The 22,564-nt window shown below is 40.9% G+C and overlaps 1 protein-coding gene across 6 annotated transcripts in view; it reads left to right on the top strand.

Moving 5' to 3' along the window:
* Positions 1-22,564, top strand: part of ANKRD44 (ankyrin repeat domain 44) — a 307,451-nt gene that overhangs the window by 279,430 nt on the left and 5,457 nt on the right. For all 6 annotated transcript variants that reach the window (XM_040971917.1, XM_040971918.1, XM_040971920.1 and 3 more), the window contains 9 exons: positions 4,450-4,651; positions 8,245-8,332; positions 9,381-9,498; positions 11,340-11,556; positions 14,656-14,743; positions 15,667-15,750; positions 17,284-17,429; positions 17,902-17,984; positions 21,609-21,691. In XM_040971917.1, the coding sequence (XP_040827851.1) occupies positions 4,450-4,651; positions 8,245-8,332; positions 9,381-9,498; positions 11,340-11,556; positions 14,656-14,743; positions 15,667-15,750; positions 17,284-17,429; positions 17,902-17,984; positions 21,609-21,691 (1,109 nt within the window). The remainder of the gene's footprint in view (positions 1-4,449; positions 4,652-8,244; positions 8,333-9,380; positions 9,499-11,339; positions 11,557-14,655; positions 14,744-15,666; positions 15,751-17,283; positions 17,430-17,901; positions 17,985-21,608; positions 21,692-22,564) is intronic.

The raw sequence follows: 22,564 nt of genomic DNA, 5'->3' as shown, positions 1-22,564 counted from the left end.
GCTCTAGCATAGAGATGGAACCAGAGGCCCCCCAAACTCGACTACCCCAAGAAACCCAGCCTACCTTGAATTATTATTTCCTAGCTGAATGATTCAAGTCTTGAGTCATCAGGCCAGTGAATTTCATAAGCATTTCATCCACTTAAAAATTAAATTAAGAAATAAGGTTATGCAAATGAAAGGCTCCAGGTGTTGACAGTTCCAAATGAACCTATTGTTTTCATGGATTCCGTTGAAATCCCAGCTCTTTCCGCTCATTGCCCTTTGTTTCTAGCTAAAATGATTTGAAACCATTTAATCATGTTTAAGAGATATTTAAGTTGCCTAATGAGATTTTTTTAGGAGAGGCATTTCTTAAAATAATTTTAAAATGTTTCAAAGGCTTCAGTGATGTTCTGTTCAATGCATTATAAATTAAAGGACTAAAGGCTACATTAAGGAAGAAACTGGCCTGTCTACCCTTCTGTCTTTAGGAGAATGTTCAAATGCCTGGATAGAAGAAAGCATGAATTGGAATTCTGTTCTTTTCCTGATTACCAGTAGAGTTCACTTCATTTCATCTTAATATGAATATGAATTGGACTCCAAGCCGAGTGCCCTGTGATGTACTACTGCTCTGGGCAGTGCAGAATTCTTCCCACCTGCATTCTGCTTTGCTTTTGCCTTTCCTGTGTATCTTCTGTTTATTAATCTGTTAGATATTGTGCTTTGTGTGCATGGATTTTACATTGCTAGTTCCATTTTCCTAGGCTCGGTCATGCTCAAAGAAATTAAAATGGTTATTCTCTGGAGGATAGGAACTGACACTGAAGGAGCTGGCATTTGCGAATAGCTTTTAGGACTTGCTGTCATGTACATGGGTTCACTTCCCCTGAAACAGTGACTGCCATTGCAAGTTAAAGGGGAGACAGTATTACGTGCATAAGTGATTTTCAAATCTAGAGGACAGAGCAGCTGGCAGACGCGCATCCTAAAGTGGAGCTTCCTGCTCCCCAAAGCCTGTCCGTGAGGATGGGTATCCTGAGTCCCATTAAAGCGTCTATGAATGGAGTTGATGAAGGCTGGGACTAAGTGGAGGCCACATGGAAATTCATTCTGCCATCATCTTTTCTTTGTGTATGTTTGAAATTTCCCACAATAAAAAGTAAAAGCTTGTACCCTTGGCCACCTCATACTCTTTTTCTTTGTGATTGTGAAACACTCACAGTCCGGGATCCAGGGTCAGCTGGTCTACCTTTGAAGCCTGTATCCTCCTTGGCAGGCTGTATAACCGTGGAAGCTTGCTGTGTCCTAGCTAACAGTAAAAGAGCAATGTCTAGAAGTTAGTCCCACAGGTATATTTATGCCGCGTATCTTTGTTTGTTACAGTGTCATTATGTTGAGCCACCTAGAGTGTGGGATTAGATTTCTGATTTTATATTTGCTATTCAATTCTGTTTATTATACCTACACACAAATTATTTAATTTTAAAGTCAGTTAAGTGGAATTACTGGAAAAAAAAATTGTGAGACAGAACCTAAAAACAAAAATAATAGTGGTCATGAAAACTGGGTTCAGATTTTGACATTGTCATGTATTAACTACCTGACAAGTTAATTGGACAAGTTAATTTAATATTGCTTACTTTGTTTCATTTTTTGTCTATTGAAATCTGCAAAAGATGTGCTCAGTATAGTTTCCAGCACATAGAAAGCAATTAACAAGTGTTTTTTTTTTTTAAATTTCTACCACGAATGACAGTAACTGTCATTATATTTGTTATTTTATTCATGATTTGTCAGGTAGTTTGTGCATCAGCAATAAATAACACATTAAACATCCCTTCACATATACAAGTATCAGGTGGAAATAGTGATCTGAAGATGAGGGGGTGGAAGTGCCTGGGATAAATGTGGTAGAGGGTGAGGGTTGTTGCACGTAGGCTGCTCTGGGAAGCCACCATGATAAGGTGAGATTTGAGCAGAAGTGCCAGCAAAGCCATGTGACTCTGTGGGAAGGGCTTTCCAGGGAAAGGAAATAGAGCACAGATGTTAGGCCCTAGAGGAGGGATTGGATGCATTTGACTGTAGAAGGGCCTGGGGGGGCTGACCAGAGTGAGTGAGGTGTGTGTGGAGCAAGATTGTGGTCAAAGACTAGATCCTGAGTGAGATAGATCATCAAAGGAAATTTTGAGTGTTGTCATCCATGAGGGACGAAGTATTACATGAGTTCAAAACAAGACATAACACAAGCAAACCAGGCTTTGAAAGAGTTCATCTGTGGGGTGTGTCAGAGTGACAGCAAAAAAGGAAGATTTGGCTTTAATCCTAGCAGAACAAGGTGGTGGAGGTGCTAATGAGAAATGGAAGGATTCTGTATGTATTTTAAGGAAAGAGTAGGCAGGGACAATGAGGCCTTAGAACTGGCATTGAGGGTCACTATTGTAACAGCAACTTTGTATGAATTAGAAAAAGAACTGGGGAGCTGTTTTCCTGCCAGATGCTGAGAACAACCCTTCTCTGTGAGTTAGCATGGGGTCTGTTCCTTTCAGCAAACCTAGTCCTGTACCAGGACAGGATGAGATGCATAAACTTACCCTGTTGTACCAGAGTTCTCATTCAAAGCTACAGCTATGATTTTTTAAAAAGATTTATTTATTTTTGTTGGAAAGTCACATATACAGAGAGGAGGAGAAACAGAAAGGAAGATTTTCCTCACATTGATTTACTCCCCAAGTGACTGCAATGGCTGGAGCTGAGCTGATCTGAAGCCAGGAGCTTCTTCCAAATCTCCCATGTGGATGCAAGGTCCGAAGGCTTTGGGCCACCCTTGACTGCTTTCCCAGGCCACAAGTAGGGAGCTGGAGGGGAAGTGGAGCTGCCGGGATTAGAACCAGCACCCATATGGGATTCCCACGTGTAAGGCGAGGACTTTAGCCACTAGGCTATCGTGCCGGGCCTGGTACTTGAAAACTTCAATCCTAGTTTTTGTTATTGCCATTAACATCTGTTCAAGAAGAAATATTTAAACCATTTTTAAAAATAATATGAGGGAAATTTGTTATTGACACACCACTAATAGTTTGTTTTGTAGCCTTCTAAATATCTCCTGTGAGAACTATGAAGTATATAGAGACATAAACAGGCTTGCATAAATATATTTGCTTTTTATATCAACAAGCTCATGCTATAATTTAAATTTCCTAAAATAAAAATTTTGGATAGATTTTGTTAAATAACCTTCTACAAATGTCACACCAAATCTAAGATTGCTGGCTTTTTTTTTTCATGATCTTCACTGATAATGGACATAATCAAACGTTTTAATCGTTGTCGACCTGGTAGTTGAAATGACATTTAAAAAATTTACGTTTTTGCTTGCCCGTTGGCCTTCTATATTCCATTTCTGTGAATTTTCTTTTCATGCACTTTAGTATTTTTTGAATGCTTTCTAATAGCTCTTTGTGCAACAAGGAAATTAGTCTCTCTTCTTTGTGCAGCCTCTTTTCTGCTAAATTATGCTTGGAGTTAGAGCTGCAGGAGCAAACAAAAAGCCCAGGTGCCACAGGGAAGGAGTTGCACGCCAAAGACGCCGGTACAGGCTTTTCTTCTCTGTGTCTCTCCCCTTCTCATTCTCCCCACCCATCCAAAAACGACCTTACTCTCTTTCCCTCCTTTGCCAGTGTGTATAGATACAGGTTTTTAATCTATAAAACTCAAAAATGTTCAGACTTTTCGTTGTTAGTAGTGTGCAGCCTCTTACTCTTCACATCGCAGAAGGCCTCAGAATCTGTCTGAAGTTGCTACTAGTGATGGACCGTTCCCATAATTGGTCCTGTGTTGTCATTATAATCAATGAAAGAAAGGAAAGAAGTAGCTACATACAGCTATTACACAGAATCTGTTCCATTTTGTCTCTATGGCAACCTCAGGAGATAACTTGTATTGCTACAGAGGAAATAGATTTCTATTGAAATTAAGGAACTGAGTTTAATGGATGAAAATTTGCAAAGTTTGGACTGTAAGGGAATCTGTGTGTCACTGTTAAATTCCAAAGTCCACAATGTTTTCATTGTTTATTTCTCCAGGTTTACTAACAGAAAGAATTCCTGAAAAAATATATAATGTCAACATACTTAGGAGATGAATATTCATTCTTTCAGCTATTCATGTTATGTTAGATTTTTAGATCAATAGATTTAAGCGTGTGTTAGTGCATTTAGTGCCTCTGCAGTGCAGTTTTTGACAAGGGAACAGGAACAGCTAAGAAGTGACGTAGAGCTGTGACATTTGTGCATTGTAGTCTGTCAGTCCCGCTCCTCTGGTTAACTCTCTCAGTCCTTGGTCCCACTGTCTTTCTGAGGTGCCCTTGGTGGTCTCCATTTGTGACCACAGGGACTCAGCTCCTTGGGAGGACTGTGGTGGGATCCAACAGGAGGGAGTTTTGAGCCACTGGTCTCTTCTCTGCAGGCCTACAACGGACACCACCAAGCCTTGGAAGTCCTTCTGCAGTCGCTGGTGGACCTGGACATCAGGGACGAGAAAGGGCGCACTGCCCTGGATCTGGCCGCTTTTAAGGGACACACAGAATGCGTGGAAGCACTTGTCAATCAGGGTGCCTCCATCTTTGTGAAAGACAATGTAACCAAAAGAACCCCACTTCATGCCTCAGGTAGGTCGTCCATCAGGTGTCTGGTTAACCTCACTTTGCGGCCCACTCCTAAGTTTGAATGAAAGGATGGTAGCATCTTCTTTCATTTGTTTTATTTTGTCCTAGGTGAGATATACCTATGTGCTTCCAAGTGCTTCTCACCTGCTATGCCTTTGGAAGTGATTGGTAGTCTCTCGCCAAGGTGGGCTCCTTGCCTCAATAGAGAGTTCAGAACCCATAGCCAAAGAATAACACAAAACTTTCCGAACGAACGGCAAGATGTAACACAATTGTCAGAATAATCTACATAGAGCAGATTAGTAAAAATCAAACAGCATGTTGAAGCACAGCAGTTGATGAGATCTCAGGGCTGTTTCATATGAGGAATCAGACTGCTCTGTGATCAGATCATTCTGCTAGGCTCAGTGATGCTGCTGGGCTTTCACCTTGATTCTTGATATATCAGATGTAGAAATAGAGACTTTTAAAGAAGGCACACATTTTACTCAGTAAGTAAGAACTTTATTTTCTAGGAATATTTTTTACAACGCTTGTGAAAAACTGGCTAAAGATCTAGAATGCACACACACACGCACACGGGTATGAAAACAGTGTGGGAGGGTCCCTAGCTCCTGGGTTCAGGATATCCAGTGCTAGCAGCCCTTGGTTAGTAGTGAATGCCATCCTGTAGGGAGAATTAACTGTTACACGGAGTAACAATGGGCAAATTGAGACAAAGGAGTGAAGGCAGCTTGTCTAAGACTTTCTGATTGCTGTTGCTTGGGGAAATTTTCTCAGCATGATCATCTGTATCCTTGAACTTCCACACCAATATAAAAAACACATCCAGAGATCAAAATCCCTATTTGCTGACTAATTACCTAGAGATTATTTTGTTGAAAAAAAAATAGTGTAATCATTGAGTCAGTGCTGGTTGCTGTGATTGCATTATGAATTTTCCATTGCATTTAGTCTTGTTCCTAGCTGTGCTCATTCTGAAGCTCAACTTTTGCTCTTTTCTATGTTGGCTGGCTGTGATTAAGGTAGGCATCCTACTTTGGTTACCGTGTAATACCTGACCGTTACAAAGCCTTGTTTCCTTTGTGGAAAACAGCCCTTGTAAACAGGTCAACAAGGAACAGTCCTGGGCACTCTTGCACCACTGTGACAGAGGTGTGGTCCAGTGGCACCCCCCGGTGGTTGTGAGGACTCTTAGGCTGCCTGCTCACAGCATCTGTAGTAGTGTGGGGAGGCTCTGCTTCTCCAGAATGTTTTCATCTCACTTGAGGGACCAGATTTTGTTGTTGCTGCTCCCAGTCCTTAGAGTTGCACGAGAAGTGAGAGCCAGGGTGGATGCTAGAATTTCATCCTAGATGCGTTCAGTGACAGGTGTGGCCTTGTTACAGCATGACAAGCAGCTGTCGCTGACAACCAGGGAGCGAGTAGGACAAAGCCAGACCTGGCAGGGCACAGCTGGGGAAGACAACATCTTTTGACCAAAAGACTAAAAACACGTAGTCTGTGGGCAAGCCAATGAGACGCTGAGTTAGGCTGTGCTTTTACTGTCGAAGGGACTTAAATGTCTCTCAAGACTTTGAGCTAAGAGCAGAAAGCTGTACCCAAAACAAAAGCCTTAACAGCAGAAATTATTTTGTTGTTCTGCATGCTGGGTAAGTGATATGAGTTCGGGTGATTTTTTTTTCTTCTTAGATCTAGCAAAAATCAAGAATTTTGAAACGATTCTGAGTATTTAAAGAATATTAGATAAAACACACAAAGGAGCCAGTGAAATACACTGCCTTTCCATCTTTCTGAATCCATCTCCTGTAGTTTGTCACTGCCTGTGCTATTTCACGGTCCCATGCTAATCACCGTATTACAAACTGCTTACATATTTTGCCTGTGGTTACAGATTCAGTGTGATTTTTAGAAGCAGAAAACAATGGCACATTACCTGTGCTCCAGTCCCCCAGATCTCCTCCTGGGATGCATAAATGTGCTGCTGCCAAGAATGGGCTGACTGCGTGAACTACAAAATGTGGACATTATTTTCTGTTGTTCATTTGAGTGATGTGGATGAATATGAGCTAATTCTAATATGTATGGAAAAAAATGTGTTCTGGTTAAATTAGCAGCCTCTCATGACTGGCAAATAATAAAAAGCACTGTAAAACATGGCTCTTAGACGAACCCTTAACTACCGAATGGAGCTGGCTTATTCCCTTCCCTCTTCACATTCATAGCAAGGCGAATTCAATGTATTTTATGGCAATGTGATTGTTTCAGAGAGGACAGGAGGTCACATTTGGAATATTAATCATACTGTTCTCATCTCACTCTGAATGGAGCATGCCTGCCACGAAGCTTTTGGGGGGGCACATTCTACAAGCTGAGGTTAGTATATTCCTCCAGGGACTGTCACTTCCCAGCCCATGGGGCACCTCCAGTTCCTTTAAAAAAAAAGCAACTGACCAAGTGCATATAGACAAGGTATGTCCCAGCTGGTCAAGGTTGACACTTGTGGGCTTAAGTTCCTGTCCCCTTTTGGACTCTCTTGGTCCTCTGGGCAAGAAGTGTACAGTAGCCACACAGGAAGTTGAGGGTAAGGAGTCAAGTCGGAACTCAGCAGTGGAGGGAAGGGGAGGCACAAGGAGAAGGCAGCAGGAAGACCCCCACGGCCTGCATGAGCCCTGGACAGAGAAAGGAAGGTTGTCTGGGGAGGGGGTACTGCAGCCACAGGTCCCATCCATGCGTCTCCTGACATCAGTGAGCAGGAACCAACTGGATCATGTGCACCTACAGGTCACGTCCGGCTGGAGGCAGCACTGATCTCTTAGGACAGCACTGCACCAGCTCCCTCCCAAGGGAGGGAGAGCCAAGGGAACTGAAGAGGCAGGACCATCTCTCTCAACCCCTCCCCTCCTCCCTCCTCCTTCCATTCAGATCCTGGCTCCCTCAACCTCCCTCTCTTCCCCTTCTTCCTTAAAAAAGAAAATAAAAGGCTAGAGACATGGTAGATACAGAATAATGAGAGAAAAATGGGGTGACTGACTTAGAGGGACAAGAAAAGGAAACATGACCAGTCCCATGCAGGAAGACCAGAAAGGAGCTCAAGCTGAATGAGAACTCCCAGAAAATAAAGATGAGGATCCAGAAGGCAAGGATGCTGACAGGCATGTAGGCTGGTGATTGACTCAGAGGTGCAGCAGGCCCTGCTCCTGTATCGGAGTACAGATCTGCAGAGGCTGAAGGTGACAGGGCTGGACTTCATCCCAGCTCCCAGCTTCCCAGCCCCAACCCCTTGCAGGCATTTAGGGAGTGACCCAGGGATGGGTCTGCTCATGTTCTTTTTGTTCTCTCTCTCTGATCTGTCTACTTGTCTGTCAGAGGAATAAATGCCGTCAAACTTGAAAAGCAAGAGGCCCAGACAGAACGAAGGGGAGAGGCTGAGCCTGGGGCAGGCTGTGTCAGGAAGCAGTTATGAATTGGAAACCACCCAGGGGAATCTGTTGGCAAGAATTGGAAAAACCGATCTGAAGTCCAAATACATTTAATTTTCGAGGGAATCTGTCACATTGGTCTGTTAAAACAATGCCCGTTATTTTCTTTTGCAGTAATTAATGGTCATACTCTGTGTTTGCGACTGTTACTAGAAATCGCAGACAACCCAGAAGCAGTTGATGTGAAAGATGCCAAAGGACAGTAAGTGTTCTCATCTTGGCCTTGGGTTGACATTTCTATCACCAGAGGCATGTAGTTGTTAAGTAGCCGGAGAACTGCCTACTGAATTCTACCTGTATATACAGATTTCATGGAAAATGGGATTTAAACATGAGGTTATTTTACTGCAGAGAACTGTGAAATCCATGCATATCTTTTTCAGAATCTGCATTTCCATGAACATTTTTGAAGTATGCTTTTATATTTGGGTGAAATTCTAGCCTTGTGCTGTGCTAGCACGTATATCCAGGAAGAGAGGATGTATGCAGATCTTGATGAGATTGACCACCTTTCTAAAGCTGTGGTCATGTTTCCTGTCTGTTTAAAAATATCCCCTACCTTTTTTGAAATATCTTTAAAAATATCTTCCTACCCAACCCAACCCTCTTCTGAAGCTGCTACATAACCAGTTTTAAATTAATACCGGCAGCAGAAGAAACCTCATGAGATCATGATTAAATATCCTTTGGACGTTGTTCCTTAAGTCTGATTTTCTCAAGTAGTTTCTGTCCGCTGACAAAGCACTTATGAGGAGTCCTAGGTGTATGAATCAATGCTGTGAGCAGATCTAGGACCTCAGCTCTTGGATACTATGTTCCCCACTGCCACCCCCAAACCCCGAGACTTAGCTTTAAGGAAGTGAGATTTTGTCAAAATGGAATCTTGGGCAAAAATCTAACACAGAATGCCATGGGAGTAGAGCTGCTGTGTTAGAAGCAACAGCGTTTCTACATAACCCATCCTCCCTTGCCAGTTGAGGTTTAGTAAGTGCTACGTAGTTCTGAAGATGATGGGGTTCGCAGGAATATTTGGAAAAGGAACCTCCCCCTACAGATCCCCATCCTCGGGATTCCATTCTACTGACACCATTCCACTTGGCATTAGAGCAGAGCCAGATAGCGTGTTCCGCAGGCTTATAGCAAACCAGGAACATTCAGAACATTTTAAGCCACATCCAAGAATAAAAAGGGAAGGGATAGTGATGTGTGTTTTTTTGATCTTTCTGATGGCAGTATCTCTGTCTCCCTAGAACCCCGCTGATGCTTGCAGTGGCATATGGACACATTGATGCTGTTTCCTTATTACTTGAAAAGGAAGCAAACGTGGATGCTGTCGACATCATGGGCTGCACAGCTTTACACAGAGGGGTGTGTATAACGCTCTCAGCTTGCGCCAGGCAACGTTTGCATGAGTATATTTTCTTTTTTTCCCCATATTGCCCAGAATGATCAATTAATCTCGGTCAAAACGAGATTACAGAATCTTTGGAAAGGTAATGTAATGAAAAATCCACTTAGGGTTTCATGTTGGAGTGGGATCATGGATCTGTGAACACCTGTAGTTGGTGGAATTGGTTTTGCCCTCTGATTACAAGATACCTGAACATCCCTGAAAATATCCCCAAAAGAAAAATGATAATCATAGAGAAGAAAATCGCAATCACCAGTAATCACACCTCCTGTGGAGATGTGCATGTCTATGTATCTCCAGTCTTTCTCTTTATTTCTGCATGTGGTTTATTTTAAATTTCAAAAGAGAGACTACTGAAGATACTGTTTGTAATCTCCTTTTTCTTTTCTTAGTATAGATCAAAAAACCTTTTTCGTGTCACAAAATGTTTTCCGTGTCATCATTCTTAATGTGCCGTTGTGTTCAGGTGCTATTATTTATTTTAATGATTACCTGATTTTTGAATAGTGATGATACTGCCAGCTTTTTATTACAAATGATGGCAAAATATGCATCTTGCGGGCAATTCTTTATAACTCTAAACCATTTTTTAATTTAAAAGGCAGAGAAGGAGAAGAAAAAGGAGACAGAGATCTCCCATCCACTGGCTCTGTCCCCAAGTCCCCACAGTAGCAGGGCTGGGCCCGGCTGAAGCTGGAGGCTGGGAACCTAGTGTCTCTTGTGGGCGGCAGGAACCCAAGTACTTGAACTGTCACCAGCCTCTTGGGGTATGCATGTGGAGGATGCTGAAATTGGGGACAGAGTTGAGACTCAAAGGCAGGCAGGCACTCCAGTGTTGGCCACAGGTCTACTAAGGGCCATCTCAACCCACTATGCCAAGTGCCTGCTCTTGAATTCTTCTTTAAAGTGCAACTAATAAACTAAATAGAAAACAAACTGCAGTCAAAAAATTACTACTTGGATATGGTCCCAACTCCCCCAGTAAATGCAAGGAGGAATGATCATGATTAAAATTCCTGTTTTTATTTCTGAAGCACTCCCTGGAAACTGCACCAGCCTGGGAACCTGATATAGCATTTCCTTAGTCCTCGTCACAACCTGTGAGATCATTAATACTGATCACATTTATAGGTAAATAAATCAAGACACAGAGAGGTGACGCCCAAGATTAACAAGAGTGAGAGCATGATTTCACTCACATCCTCTTGAGTCTTTTTTTAAAAAAAGATGATGATTTATTCATTGTTTTTGAAAGGCAGAGTTACAGAGAGAGAAAGATTCATCTGCTGGTTCACTCCCCAAGTGACCGCAATGGCCAGAGCTGAGCCAGTCCAAAGCCAGGAACCAGGGTCTCCATGCAGGTGCAGGGTCCCAAGACTTTGGGCTATCCTTTGCTGCTTTCCCAGGCCACAAGCAGGGAGCTGGGTGGGCATTGGGGCAGCTGGGCCACCAAGCAGGGCCCACATGGGATCTCAGTGTGTGCAAGGCCAGGACTTGACTACTAGGACGTCATACCAGCCCCCCTCTTGAGTCTTGAGCTGATGTTTTCTACCACGTCGTGGTCCTTTCATGGTTATACCTGGAGAGTCAAGAGATGTTTCCAGAATGTTAGCAGTCACAGGCTTTTCTGTTATGGAGCTGGTTTGTCCTGCCTCCCAGCTCTGCTATAAGATAAGGTCTATTTTCTTTAAGTTCCTTGCATAGGTGGTTACTGTGAGCCCAGCTTCAGCCAACTGTATTGTTTCCTGAGTTTCTGCCCTGCTAAAATTATTTTTGTGTTTAAATTGCAATGCATCAGATTATGACAGGACACGAAGAATGTGTGCAAATGCTGCTGGAAGATGAAGTGTCGATTCTCTGTAGAGATGCCAGAGGGAGGACACCCTTGCACTATGCAGCTGCACGGGGCCATGCCACATGGCTGAGTGAGCTGCTGCAGATGGCTCTTTCTGAGGAGGACTGCTGTTTCAAAGATAACCAGGGCTACACGCCGCTGCACTGGGCTTGCTACAATGGTGAGTTGCTTGCCATGTGACTGATTCTGCTAGGCTTCCCACCACCAGGCCACTGTGATTTCCATGGAGGAAATAACAGCATGATGCAGTGAACAAACGTTTTCTTTTTTTTTTTTTAAGATTTACTTATTTCCATTGCAAAATCAGATATATATAGAGGAGGAGAGACAGAGAGGAAGATCTTGCATCCAATTATTCACTCCCCAAGTGGCCACAATGGCCGGAGCTGAGCCAATTCGAAGCCAGGAGCCCAGAACCTCTTCCTTATCTCCCACACAGGTGCAGGGTCCCAAGGCTTTGGACCATCCTCGACTGCTTTCCCAGGCCACAAGCAGGGAGCTGGATGGGAAACGGGGCCACCAGGACACCAACCGGTGCCCATATGGAATCCCCGCATGCAAGGCGAGGACTTTAGCCACTGGGCTGCTGTGTCAGGTCCAACAATAGTTTTCAGTCTTTGCATCCAAGATACCTTTTCTAAGTTGGGGTTGTTTTTGAATAGTATTCTTCCCCTTCATAGCTGCTATGATATCTTAATTGTTAACTTTTCTGCTTTCTAAAAATCCATGGTACAAGTACTAACCATAGCTTCTGATGAACTGAAACAAGCAGTTTTAATCTGGATTCTTTATATATGATAAATAGTGATTCCATAATGAATTCAAATAATACAAATAAAAATTTTTTAAGTTATGTAATAACCTGTCACACTTTAGTAGATATGACATTTTATTGGTATATCTTTTAAATTTTATATTCCCCATTTATTTTGTTGCATTATTATATAGTGGATTTAAATTTTATGTTTTATTTATTTCAGTAGAATGTAAAGCATGCTACTTGCATCAATTAAAAAATACTGAAGTATCTAAAGTAACATTGAGTTTCCATTTCTAGTCTACTCTATATAATTTTGAATATGCCTGTCACAGCTTTTCCTTTGAGAATATTAATGCTTGTAAATGTGAATACAAATGAATGTGCATATGTTTTTAAAGTTGGAATCATGTAATAGATATCAACCTATTTCTGTTGTGGTCACATTTACTTAAAATTCCATTGCATATATGCTGACAAATCAGTACAAATTAATCTTTTTCATAGCTGTGTATAGCATTCTTCAAAAAGAAAATGGTAAATGTGTACTATGAGAAATGTTTACCTGGATTTTAAAAATGTCTTATAGCAAAATAAACCTACTTATCTTTTCATTCCATTTTTTCCATGAATGTGTAGGGGGTTCTCCTTCCGTAACGACCAGAATTTATCACTTACTCTTGTTGACTTGCATTCCGGTTGTTTTCCTGTAACAAAAATGTGATAGTGTGTGTGTTCATATTGTGGCACCATAAATCAGATAAATTTCCAGGCATGAACTTATTGAGTATGGGGCATACATACTTTTAAAATTTCAATACATTATATCATGTTGTTTTGCAAAAATGTTCTCATAACTTTTTTGAGTGAGCTGAATTAATTTTATTGAACATGTTACAAAGAAGTGGTGGGCAGTGTCTGCTGCCAATCTCATAATTACCATTTCATCAAACATGTATACAAGTTAATGTTTTCCGACATCTTTGTTGTCCTAGGATAATGTTGTCCTAGGATAATGCTTTTTTTTTTTTTTGTCAGTTTCACAGTCAAGGAAAAAGGTGACCTCATTGTTTCAATTTACATCTCTCTACATACTAGCAATTTATTGTCCATTTATGCTTCCTCTTCTGGAAGTTAACTTTCCTATCCTTTGCTCATTTTTAATTCCTCTTGACTTTGCAGAAGCACCTGCATATATTCTTTTCCTGGTGGGTTTGTGGGAACACCTTGTCAGTGATTTGATCCTCTCTGTTTTGTAGGTTGTATATTTATCCCTTGCATATGATGCCATTTTCCTTGCAGAGTTTGTGCTTTATGTATTTGAATCTGTCAGATGACACTTGATGATATTTAGGCTTCCAGTCTTTAAAAAAAAATGCTACCTTCAGATTATATAAGTATTTCCCCATCAATTTCTTATTTGGCTTCTATAATTTTTTTGTATTTTTATCCTTCGAATAAATTTTTTTTCTTAGGAGCTGTGATTACTATGTGTGTGTATATACATACATGTGTGAACTCAGATGTTTGGAAGTATTAGAAATAATTCAGAAGTTCCAAATTCTATTTACACAGACCCTTGGGTGGGGAATCACAGGGTCCCAACCTAAAGAATGGTGTGCTTCCGTGCTGTCCTAAACAGCATCCCTTAGGGAAATTCATATGAGTAGAGGGGTTGAGGAAGTTGGGTTGGATGTTACTGGAAAGCGGAACGATAGAATTCACTTAAAGCTAAGTCATATGTATATATATACACATATATATCATCCTGTGACACAGTCAGGGCAGGTATTCCTAGCCCAGCCTTGTATATGTGGGAAACTGGGGCTCACAGAAAGCAATTAAACTGTCTCAGGCCATGTGATGTGTAAGCTGATGGAGCTGAACTAAGTTTGGCTGAATTGGAAATCACCTGACATTTTAAAAAAATAATTCCTCACATTCATTCATCTGCTTATTAAAAAGATACTTACTGGGTGCTTACTGCATGCTAGGGACTGTTCTGAGTGCAATTATAAACACTTCCCTGGGCTTTTACAGTCCAAATGTTTTCATATGTAACATTCCAAGTACTATTTTCTGCTAATTGTGACTTCTCCCTGTCACTGGGATACACAACTGTAAGTAAACCTAATCATGTAGGTGAAAAGTAAGTTCCCTCTAACAAATATGGCCAGATTGGGGCATGCCTGTGTTAGCATCTTGCTGTGAGAGCTGAGTGTGACATAGAATCTATTCTGTTTACAAATAAGAAGTCTTCTCTCTCTCACCAAACCATATGGCCTTCACTGTTTTGTTTGCCTTTACGTCTCAGAACACCTGTGAAAACAGTTAATAGCATTTTGACATTTTGTTAATTTTATTCTATGGAGAGTGAACAGCCAACCAGTTCAGGAAAATTCATGAGCTAGAACTCAATAGTTAATGAAAAAAAAAACAGCAAAAGCATTCAGTGGAACAAGATTTCTTGGAGACTCAGTAAATTCTCTTGATTCCTTACAGGTAATGAGAACTGCATAGAGGTTCTTTTGGAGCAAAAATGTTTTCGTAAATTTGTTGGTAATCCCTTCACTCCACTGCACTGTGCCATGTAAGTAGAAGTGCTTGAAGGTAATGATGTTGCGTTAGTGCTTTTAGGAAAGGAAAAAAACATTCAGATAGCAGATAATGCTAAAATACTCCATTTTCTGCTCAAGACAAATAGGTGTGATAGCAAAGTGTGATCCCCAGTGTTAATGAGCTTCCTGAAGCCTTTGCTGCAATGCCCCAGATCCATCTCACTAGCTGTATGGCAGGGTGGGCCATGACATGTGGCATTCTTCACATTCCAGTAGTGTGAAGAGTTCTTCTGGAATTCTGAACATAAGTTGAGATTTCAGCAATATGCTTGGAAGTACATTTTTTACCAGGAAGACTTATTTTTGTATACTGGTAACTCTCCACATGCTGTAATTTTTCTTTCTTTCTTTTTTTTTTTTTTTTTTTTTTTTTGAGAAGTGCAATTTTTGTTCTGGTCTTGTGTGAACCATAATTTGGGGAAGACAGTTACTTAAGTGACTCCTGCATGGGTCATCCTGGGGACCCAAGACATGAGAATGCTTTGTTTTGACGTTGTCTCTGAACTTGGCATAAAGCTGTGTAACTTGGTTGAAAAAATATTGGAGGCATTAAAAAGAAGCCAGCGATGGAGATACTCTGAACCTTAAGGAACCATGTTATCATGTTATCTGCAAAAAAAAACAAAAACAAAAAAAAAACCACTTTGCTATCTGCAAGACTTGTGGAAGGGTGCTGTGCACATGCTGTGCAGTGAAGTGCTACCGGATGCAGATTCACAAAAGACCGCAAGGGTTGCAGCAGCTATGTCACTGAGATATATTCCACAAAATATTTGCATGAGATTTTTAAAAAAAATGAACCAGATGAAATATACAATAGATAGAAAGAAGAGATAGGCTGCAGATATATTTTAAAGGAGTGAATTTTTTACATGAAAATCTATTTTCATTTCAGAATAAATGATCATGAGAACTGTGCCTCCCTGCTCCTTGGGGCCATAGATTCTAGCATCGTCAGTTGTCGAGATGACAAAGGCAGGTAAGTCTCCTGAAACGGTTTTGCCTTCCATGTTAGTAAAGCATAGTCGGTTGTGCTATTACAGAGTGGCAAGGTACCTAATTTTTATTTTTTTGAGAAGAGCAATACATAGTATGTCTTTTTAAAATAACTACAAAAAGGATATATAGTTAGAACTCCCCCTCTTGGCACAAAATCCTTAGTCTGTTCCATAGGGGAAGCTGCTATTCACTGTTCTTTCCAAATTCTTAATTTCTCTAAGCATTTTATGTATATATCAACAAACAAATACGCACACACACACACAGTTCTTTTTCTGTAAGAAGAAGTTTATGCCTTTCATGGAAATCTTCTGTTTAAGTATGTTTTAGAGACCTTTCTATACCAGGATATACAACTTTGCTATATTCCATTTTTTAAACAAGTTCTTTCTCCTCATTTATCTGAAAGCCAGAAAGAGAGAAATAGAGGCCGTGTTATCTTGTAGTTCAGTCTTCAAGTGCCTACGATAGCTGAACATGAGCCGGTCAGCAGCTGGGAGCCTCACACTCGATCTTGGTCTCCCACATGGCTGCGAGTGTCCGATTACTTGAACCATCACCTGCTGTCCTTGCAAGGTGCACGTTGGTGGAGAGCTGTGTCACCAGCAGGAGCAGGACTTGAGTCCAGGCACTCTAATACGCGTTGCAAGTGTTGCAAATGTTGCAAGTGGGTCTTATCTGTTGTGCCCAATGCCCACCCTTACCATAGCCCTTCTAATGCTGCGTGCTGTTTCCTTGGCTTGATGTATCATGTTTTTACTCTGCTTGCCCTCTCTTGAAGAACATTTAGATTGTCTCCCATATTTTGTTATTTTGGAGTAAACATGCTCATGGATGTGTCATAGACATGACTAAGTATAACTGAAAAACAAGTGAAAGATTATTTTTTGTTACATTAAAATAAACTGATTTATTTGAAATGCAGAGTAAGAGAGAGAGATTGCTTCCATCTGTTCCTGCCTCAATAGCCAGGTCTGAGCCAGATGAAAGCCAGGAGCCAGGAACTTCACCAAAGTCTCCCCCATGAGCATCAGCTATCAACTATCCCAGTGCATCAAAAGTACTCCTGGGGGGGAGGATGTCACACAAGTGGAAGCTTAACTCTCTGTGCCTCAGTGACAGCCCCAATAAGTTTTTAACGTTGATAAATCATCAGCCACCTACATTGGATGATATAGACTTAAAATTGGTACTCAACCAGCAGTTGCCTGAACTTGTAAGACTCAATTGTATAAGTATCTGTCTCCAACAGGAGAGTGAACTCACTGGTCTCAAGACTAAAGGAGCAGTAAAGATTCATTAACCCAGCCACTGCATATACCCCTCTCCACACGTAGAGACCGCCATTTACATAGGTGACACTTGAGTCAGGCCTTCAGAGGGCGCGTGGTCAACGACTCTTACCTGGGAGATTGGGATTTCCAAGGGTAACACCATGCAGTTTCTCAGGCAGTTACTAAAGAAAGGGTAAGTTTACAGGAAACTAAAATCCTATGTGTTTGAATTCTTTGAGGACACCCCTTCATGCAGCAGCCTTTGCTGACCACGTGGAGTGCTTGCAGCTTCTTTTGAGACACAACGCTCAAGTGAACGCAGTGGACCATTCCGGGAAGACAGCCCTGATGATGGCTGCTGAGAACGGGCAGGCAGGCGCTGTGGGTGTGTACTTGTCATGTGTACTTCATGTTCATGCTTCCCCAATGACAGAAAATAGTGAAAATTTTTAAAAATCATTCATATTCTTTGTATGTATGTGTGGGAAAGGGCCGTGCACAGTTGCACTTAAGCTACCTGACTGTGTACCCAGGTGTTTTTGTGTCACTGGAATATTGTGCAGGTGCTGTCAGTAGGAAGCAGTCTTTATGCAGTGAAATTTTCAACGTGTAGAAACACAGGGTAATAAGCAGAATCATTTAACTGGTCATGATGAAAAACTATAAAATAAAATTGATGCCTATCAACCTTAGAATTAGAACTAATATGGCAATAAATTGTTCATTTTTTTTCCTTAAAAAAAACATAAAGTAGAATCTAAATTAACATAAATGTTATTTTTGTAACAACTTCTTGAAAATGCATGTGATTAACATCTAATCTAAGTAACTTTTTTTTTTTTTTGCTTTTTCTGTAGACATTTTGGTGAACAGTGCCCAGGCTGACCTGACCATAAAGGATAAAGACTTGAATACACCCTTACATTTGGCTAGCAGTAAAGTATGTAAATTAACTGAAAACACTGTTGCTTAAAGGAGTTTTTGAGAGTAATTTAAAAGTATTTGTTTGATTTGAAAAGCAGAGCTTTCTCATCTGCTGTTTCACTCCCCAAACCCCCTAATGGCTGTGAGCCCAGAACTCGATGCAGGTCTCCCTATGGGTGATGGGGACCCAGCTCCTTAGCCGTCAAGATCAAGATGCACACGAGCAGGGAGTAGACAGGAGTCAGAGTAGACAGGATCGGAAACTAGGCATTCCAAAATGGGGAATGGGTATCCCAAGATGTATCTTACCTGCTGTCCAAATGCCTGCCCTTGTCACTTGGCATTGTAGTAACATCAATAATAATGCCAGTAAAATCCTGTCTTTGAAGGAGTACATTTACTCAAAATGCTTTCAAGTTTTGGTGGAATGGGATTTCGGGTGCACAGGCACACCGGGCTAATGGGCTTTACCAGCATGAATGAGGAGCACAAGCTGTCTACGGCATCTGCCTTTTGCTTTCTCACCATGTCTGTGCTGGTGCTGGCACTGTATCTTTGGTTGTGCAGCAGGTTAGTGAGCAGGTTAAGAAGCAGGTTAGGGCCTCAGTTAAATCACTTCTAAAATGCAGGGGCTAGTGTTGTGACACAGCCTGTCAAGTTGCCACTTGAAACCATATCAGAGAGCTACTTTGGCATCCCAGCTGCTCTAGTTTTGAGCCAGCTTCTTGCTTATGTACCCAGGAAGGCAGAGGAAGAAGATGACTCAACCACGTGGGGTCCCTGCCATCCACGTGGAAGAGCTGGGTGGAGTTCCCGTCTGCTGGCTTTGGCCTGGCCCAGCCCTCAGGTTGTGGCCATTGGGGAGTGATCCAGTGGATGAAGATCTACCTTTGTGTCTCCACCCTCCTCACTTGTGACTCTTTCAGATAAACTAATTAGTCTTCTAAAGTGAAATATAAATTATTTATTTTGTTTTTATTTTATTCTACTTGAAGACATTGTAATAACCTAGTGAAAAATAATGGGAAGCCAATAAATACACATTTTACTCTTCCTACCTTCTTTTCTGGTATATAGTTCATTGCAGAAAAAAAAATTTTTGTTGATAGGATTGAGTTTAAATGTTGTTCAAGGTTCTTATTCCGCATAAGAAATTTTAGGGGCATATGTATTCCATGGAAAGATATGTTCATGCATATGTGTATCTATAGATGTATTATTTTAAAAAAGTGAGATCATATTTTATAATCTTTATTTATTTAAAAGTATTATAAAGAGAGAGAAATCCTCCATCCACTGATTCATCCCCAGATGGCCTCTATAGCTGGCTTTGGACCAGGTAGGATCCAGAAAATTCATCCACGTTGCCCACCTGGGTGACAGGAGCCCAAATGCCTGGGACATCTTCTGCTGCTTTCCCCAGGCCATTAGCAGGGAACTGAATGAGGAGTAGAGCAGCTGGGACAGGAACTGGTGCTGACATGGAATGCTGGCACTCCAGGCAGCAGCTTTATCTGCTGTTCCACAATGCTGGCCCCATATAGTGCTTTAAAAAGCTATGTGACACTTCAGCTTAGGAATAGGCCATCGCTTATCCAATCCATCTGCTGTTATTGGACAGACATTATTATACAGTTATAGGGAATTATTTTCTAGGAATCCTTATTCATTCTTTTAAGATAAATTCCTCAGACCTGGAGCAATGATTCAATTGGCTAACCTTCCTGGGATCCCATAAGGGTGCCAGTCCGTGTCCAGCTAATCCACTACCCATCTAGCTCCCTGCCTGTGGCCTGGGGAGGCAATAGAGGATGGCCCAAGCCTTGAAACCCTGCAGCTGCAATGGGAGACCCAGAAGAATCTCCTGGCTCCTGGTTTCAAATAAGCTCAGCTCTGTCCATTGTAACCATTAAGGGAATGAACCACCAGATAAAAGATCTTTCTCTCTGTCTCTCATTCTCTCTATAAAAGGCCTTACCAATAAAAATAAATAAATCTTAAAAAAAGAGAGAGAGAAGTTACTCAGTGTAGACTTCTTGAGCTTAAAGATGCGAACATTTTAAAAACCAAATCATTCTCTGATGAGGTCATAGCAGTGTGCATCCTGCCAGCAGTGCACTAGAATGGAAGAGCCAGGGACATTTCTAAAATTATGTTTAATGGCATCCCACATATGACATTGTGGTATGGTGCCAGTGGACACCAACGATGGTGATTAATTTCAGCAGAGTTAAAATGCTGAAGGTGTTATGTAGGCTCAATGTTGCCACAAATCTCAACAGTTTCTTTGTGCTCTGAGAATCCTGTGGAAATCACAAAGGGTGCTTAGTTTGATGAGGTTCTTGTCAAAGCATTCTGTGCTAGTGAGTATAAATACAGTGCTTCTCCTTATATGCACAATAAGATGCTGGACTCTATGCTTTGTAGATGCTTGCAAGGAAAAAAATCTCAACTGAATTTGACCTGTGGTAATGCAACAAGATGAAAGAATCCACTATGCAGGGTGGGGGGAGCGGGCTTTGGGGAGGGGAGGGGGGAATCCCAGTGCCTGTAAAACTGTGTCACATGAAGCAATGTAATAATAATAATAAAAAAACACTAAGAAATAGTGCTGAACCAGATATGTACAAAAATCACTAGCAGCTTGACACAAATGAACAGACTCTGGGCTGTGACTTGCAGAAAGGTGAAAATGGCAGCCGTTCATTTAGAAAGATCTTCATATACTATTAGCATTAACCTCAATCAGGCACTGAGTGACAGCCAGAGTCAATATGATGAACTTTTCATATCTGTACTCTTGGAAATGTGTAATAAATATAACAAGTTCCCCCCGCAAAAAAAATACAGTGCTTCTCAAACTTTATTGTGCAAACAAATCAACTAGAAATTGTATTGAAATCTAGATCAGTTTTTGAGGTCTGGAGTCTGCCTTAGAGGCAGTGTTTTTCACTGCCAGATGAACTTCATGCTAGAGGTCCAGGGGCAAGGGCCTAGAATGCCATGACTCCTTAAAAGGGCGCCAGGCCTGAAGCTATGGAAGGGTCTCAGATCTTTTAAAACTAACAGTTGCCTATTATTATGAGATAGAGAGATGTTCCCAGCCCCTAGCTGAGGGAAGAAGAGAATGAGTTTCCTGCTATACGGTCCCTTCATGGTGCAAAGAGTAAATGGTGATGAGTGATGCAAATAATTGTTGTAATGGGAAGTTCAGTGATGATGGATCACTGAGGCGGTAATTGAAGACTTCAGGAAAGATATTGGACTCAATATATGTGTATGAAGTAATGGTGAAGGATTTAAAGGATACTTCTAATTCTACTCTGTTTACCAGCTGAGCTTGCTACATTAGCATCTGCTTTAGCCCTCCAGGCATTAATTCTAACAATTATCTCAGAAATGTCACCATTTTAGTTCAGATTTATGTTAACATGTTTCTTTTAATTGACCTTCTATAGAATATTAGAGTATCTGGGGCTCATTTTTGTTTTAAAGGAAAAACAGTACTCAGAAAATAGCCCTATAGAATATTTTTGGTTAGCAGAAATTCATTTGCAGTTTGAAGCATAATGAAATAATTTTTCAGTAACCTCTCTGTGTCTATGTCTCCTGTTTCTTATCACTTCTTTCTCTTTATTAGGGTCATGAAAAATGTGCCTTGTTAATACTTGACAAGATACAAGATGAGAACCTTATTAATGCAAAAAATAATGCACTGCAGACGTAAGTAACTATTTCACTCTTACTTGAACTTAGAGTCATAGTAATTTATTCACCAAGTGTTGAGAATGCTGTGTCAGGCTCGCACTGAGGAGTGCAGTGATGAGGAAGGCAGACCTGGGGCCTTCTCGCCATGAGATTTGCAATCATGCACCAACAACTGTTGACTAAGCTCAACTGTACGGTCAGAATTCTCATTTTGATACATTGTCTTAAGGTTCTTTAAGATCTGTATTTTTCCTTTCCTGTTATTTCTGTAGTAATGCTGTAATTTTAGTGGGCTGCTAGAAAAATCATATAGGCTCATAAACTGGCATATTTGTTTTAGATTTTAACATTATACATTCTGATTGGAAAATGACAGTTTTATAAATCAGGTTCCCAGAATACATTCAATGAATTTCTAAGCCATTTGTCTTAATTATACTTTAATGTGATTCAGTGTAACCCTTGGTGTGAAAGATCTCAAAGCTGCTTTATGTTTCAATTTAGGAAATTATTTATGCATTTGTTTTAAAGACAAAGGAATATTAGGAATTTGTTTTTCCATTTAAGATTCTTAAGTATGAAGTGCAGTGTGCTGAGTTTGACATTAATCTCTAAGGGATTAAAAATTCAGTAAAACATCTGTGTGCTTTTAGTAATAACACCATTTGAAATTTTATACAGAAGTTCTTCAAGAAGTTCATATATAATAGCCATGTGATTTAAAAGCTGAATATTTCTTCCAACATCTTTTTGCACCAAAAGAGGCTTACCAGAGCGAGTGACTAGTGATTATGGTATCCATATTCATATCTGAGTCCTGGATTCTGTTTCCAGCTCCAGCTCCTAACTCTAGCTTCCTGGTAGTGTGGACCCTGAGAAACAGTTGTA

Source organism: Ochotona curzoniae, unplaced genomic scaffold, assembly GCF_017591425.1.
Source record: "Ochotona curzoniae isolate NIBS_2020 unplaced genomic scaffold, NIBS_Ocur_1.0 contig_2210, whole genome shotgun sequence".
NCBI lineage: Eukaryota > Metazoa > Chordata > Mammalia > Lagomorpha > Ochotonidae > Ochotona > Ochotona curzoniae.
Note: the sequence above shows the minus strand (reverse complement) of the source record. Positions and strands in the feature narration are given on the sequence as shown.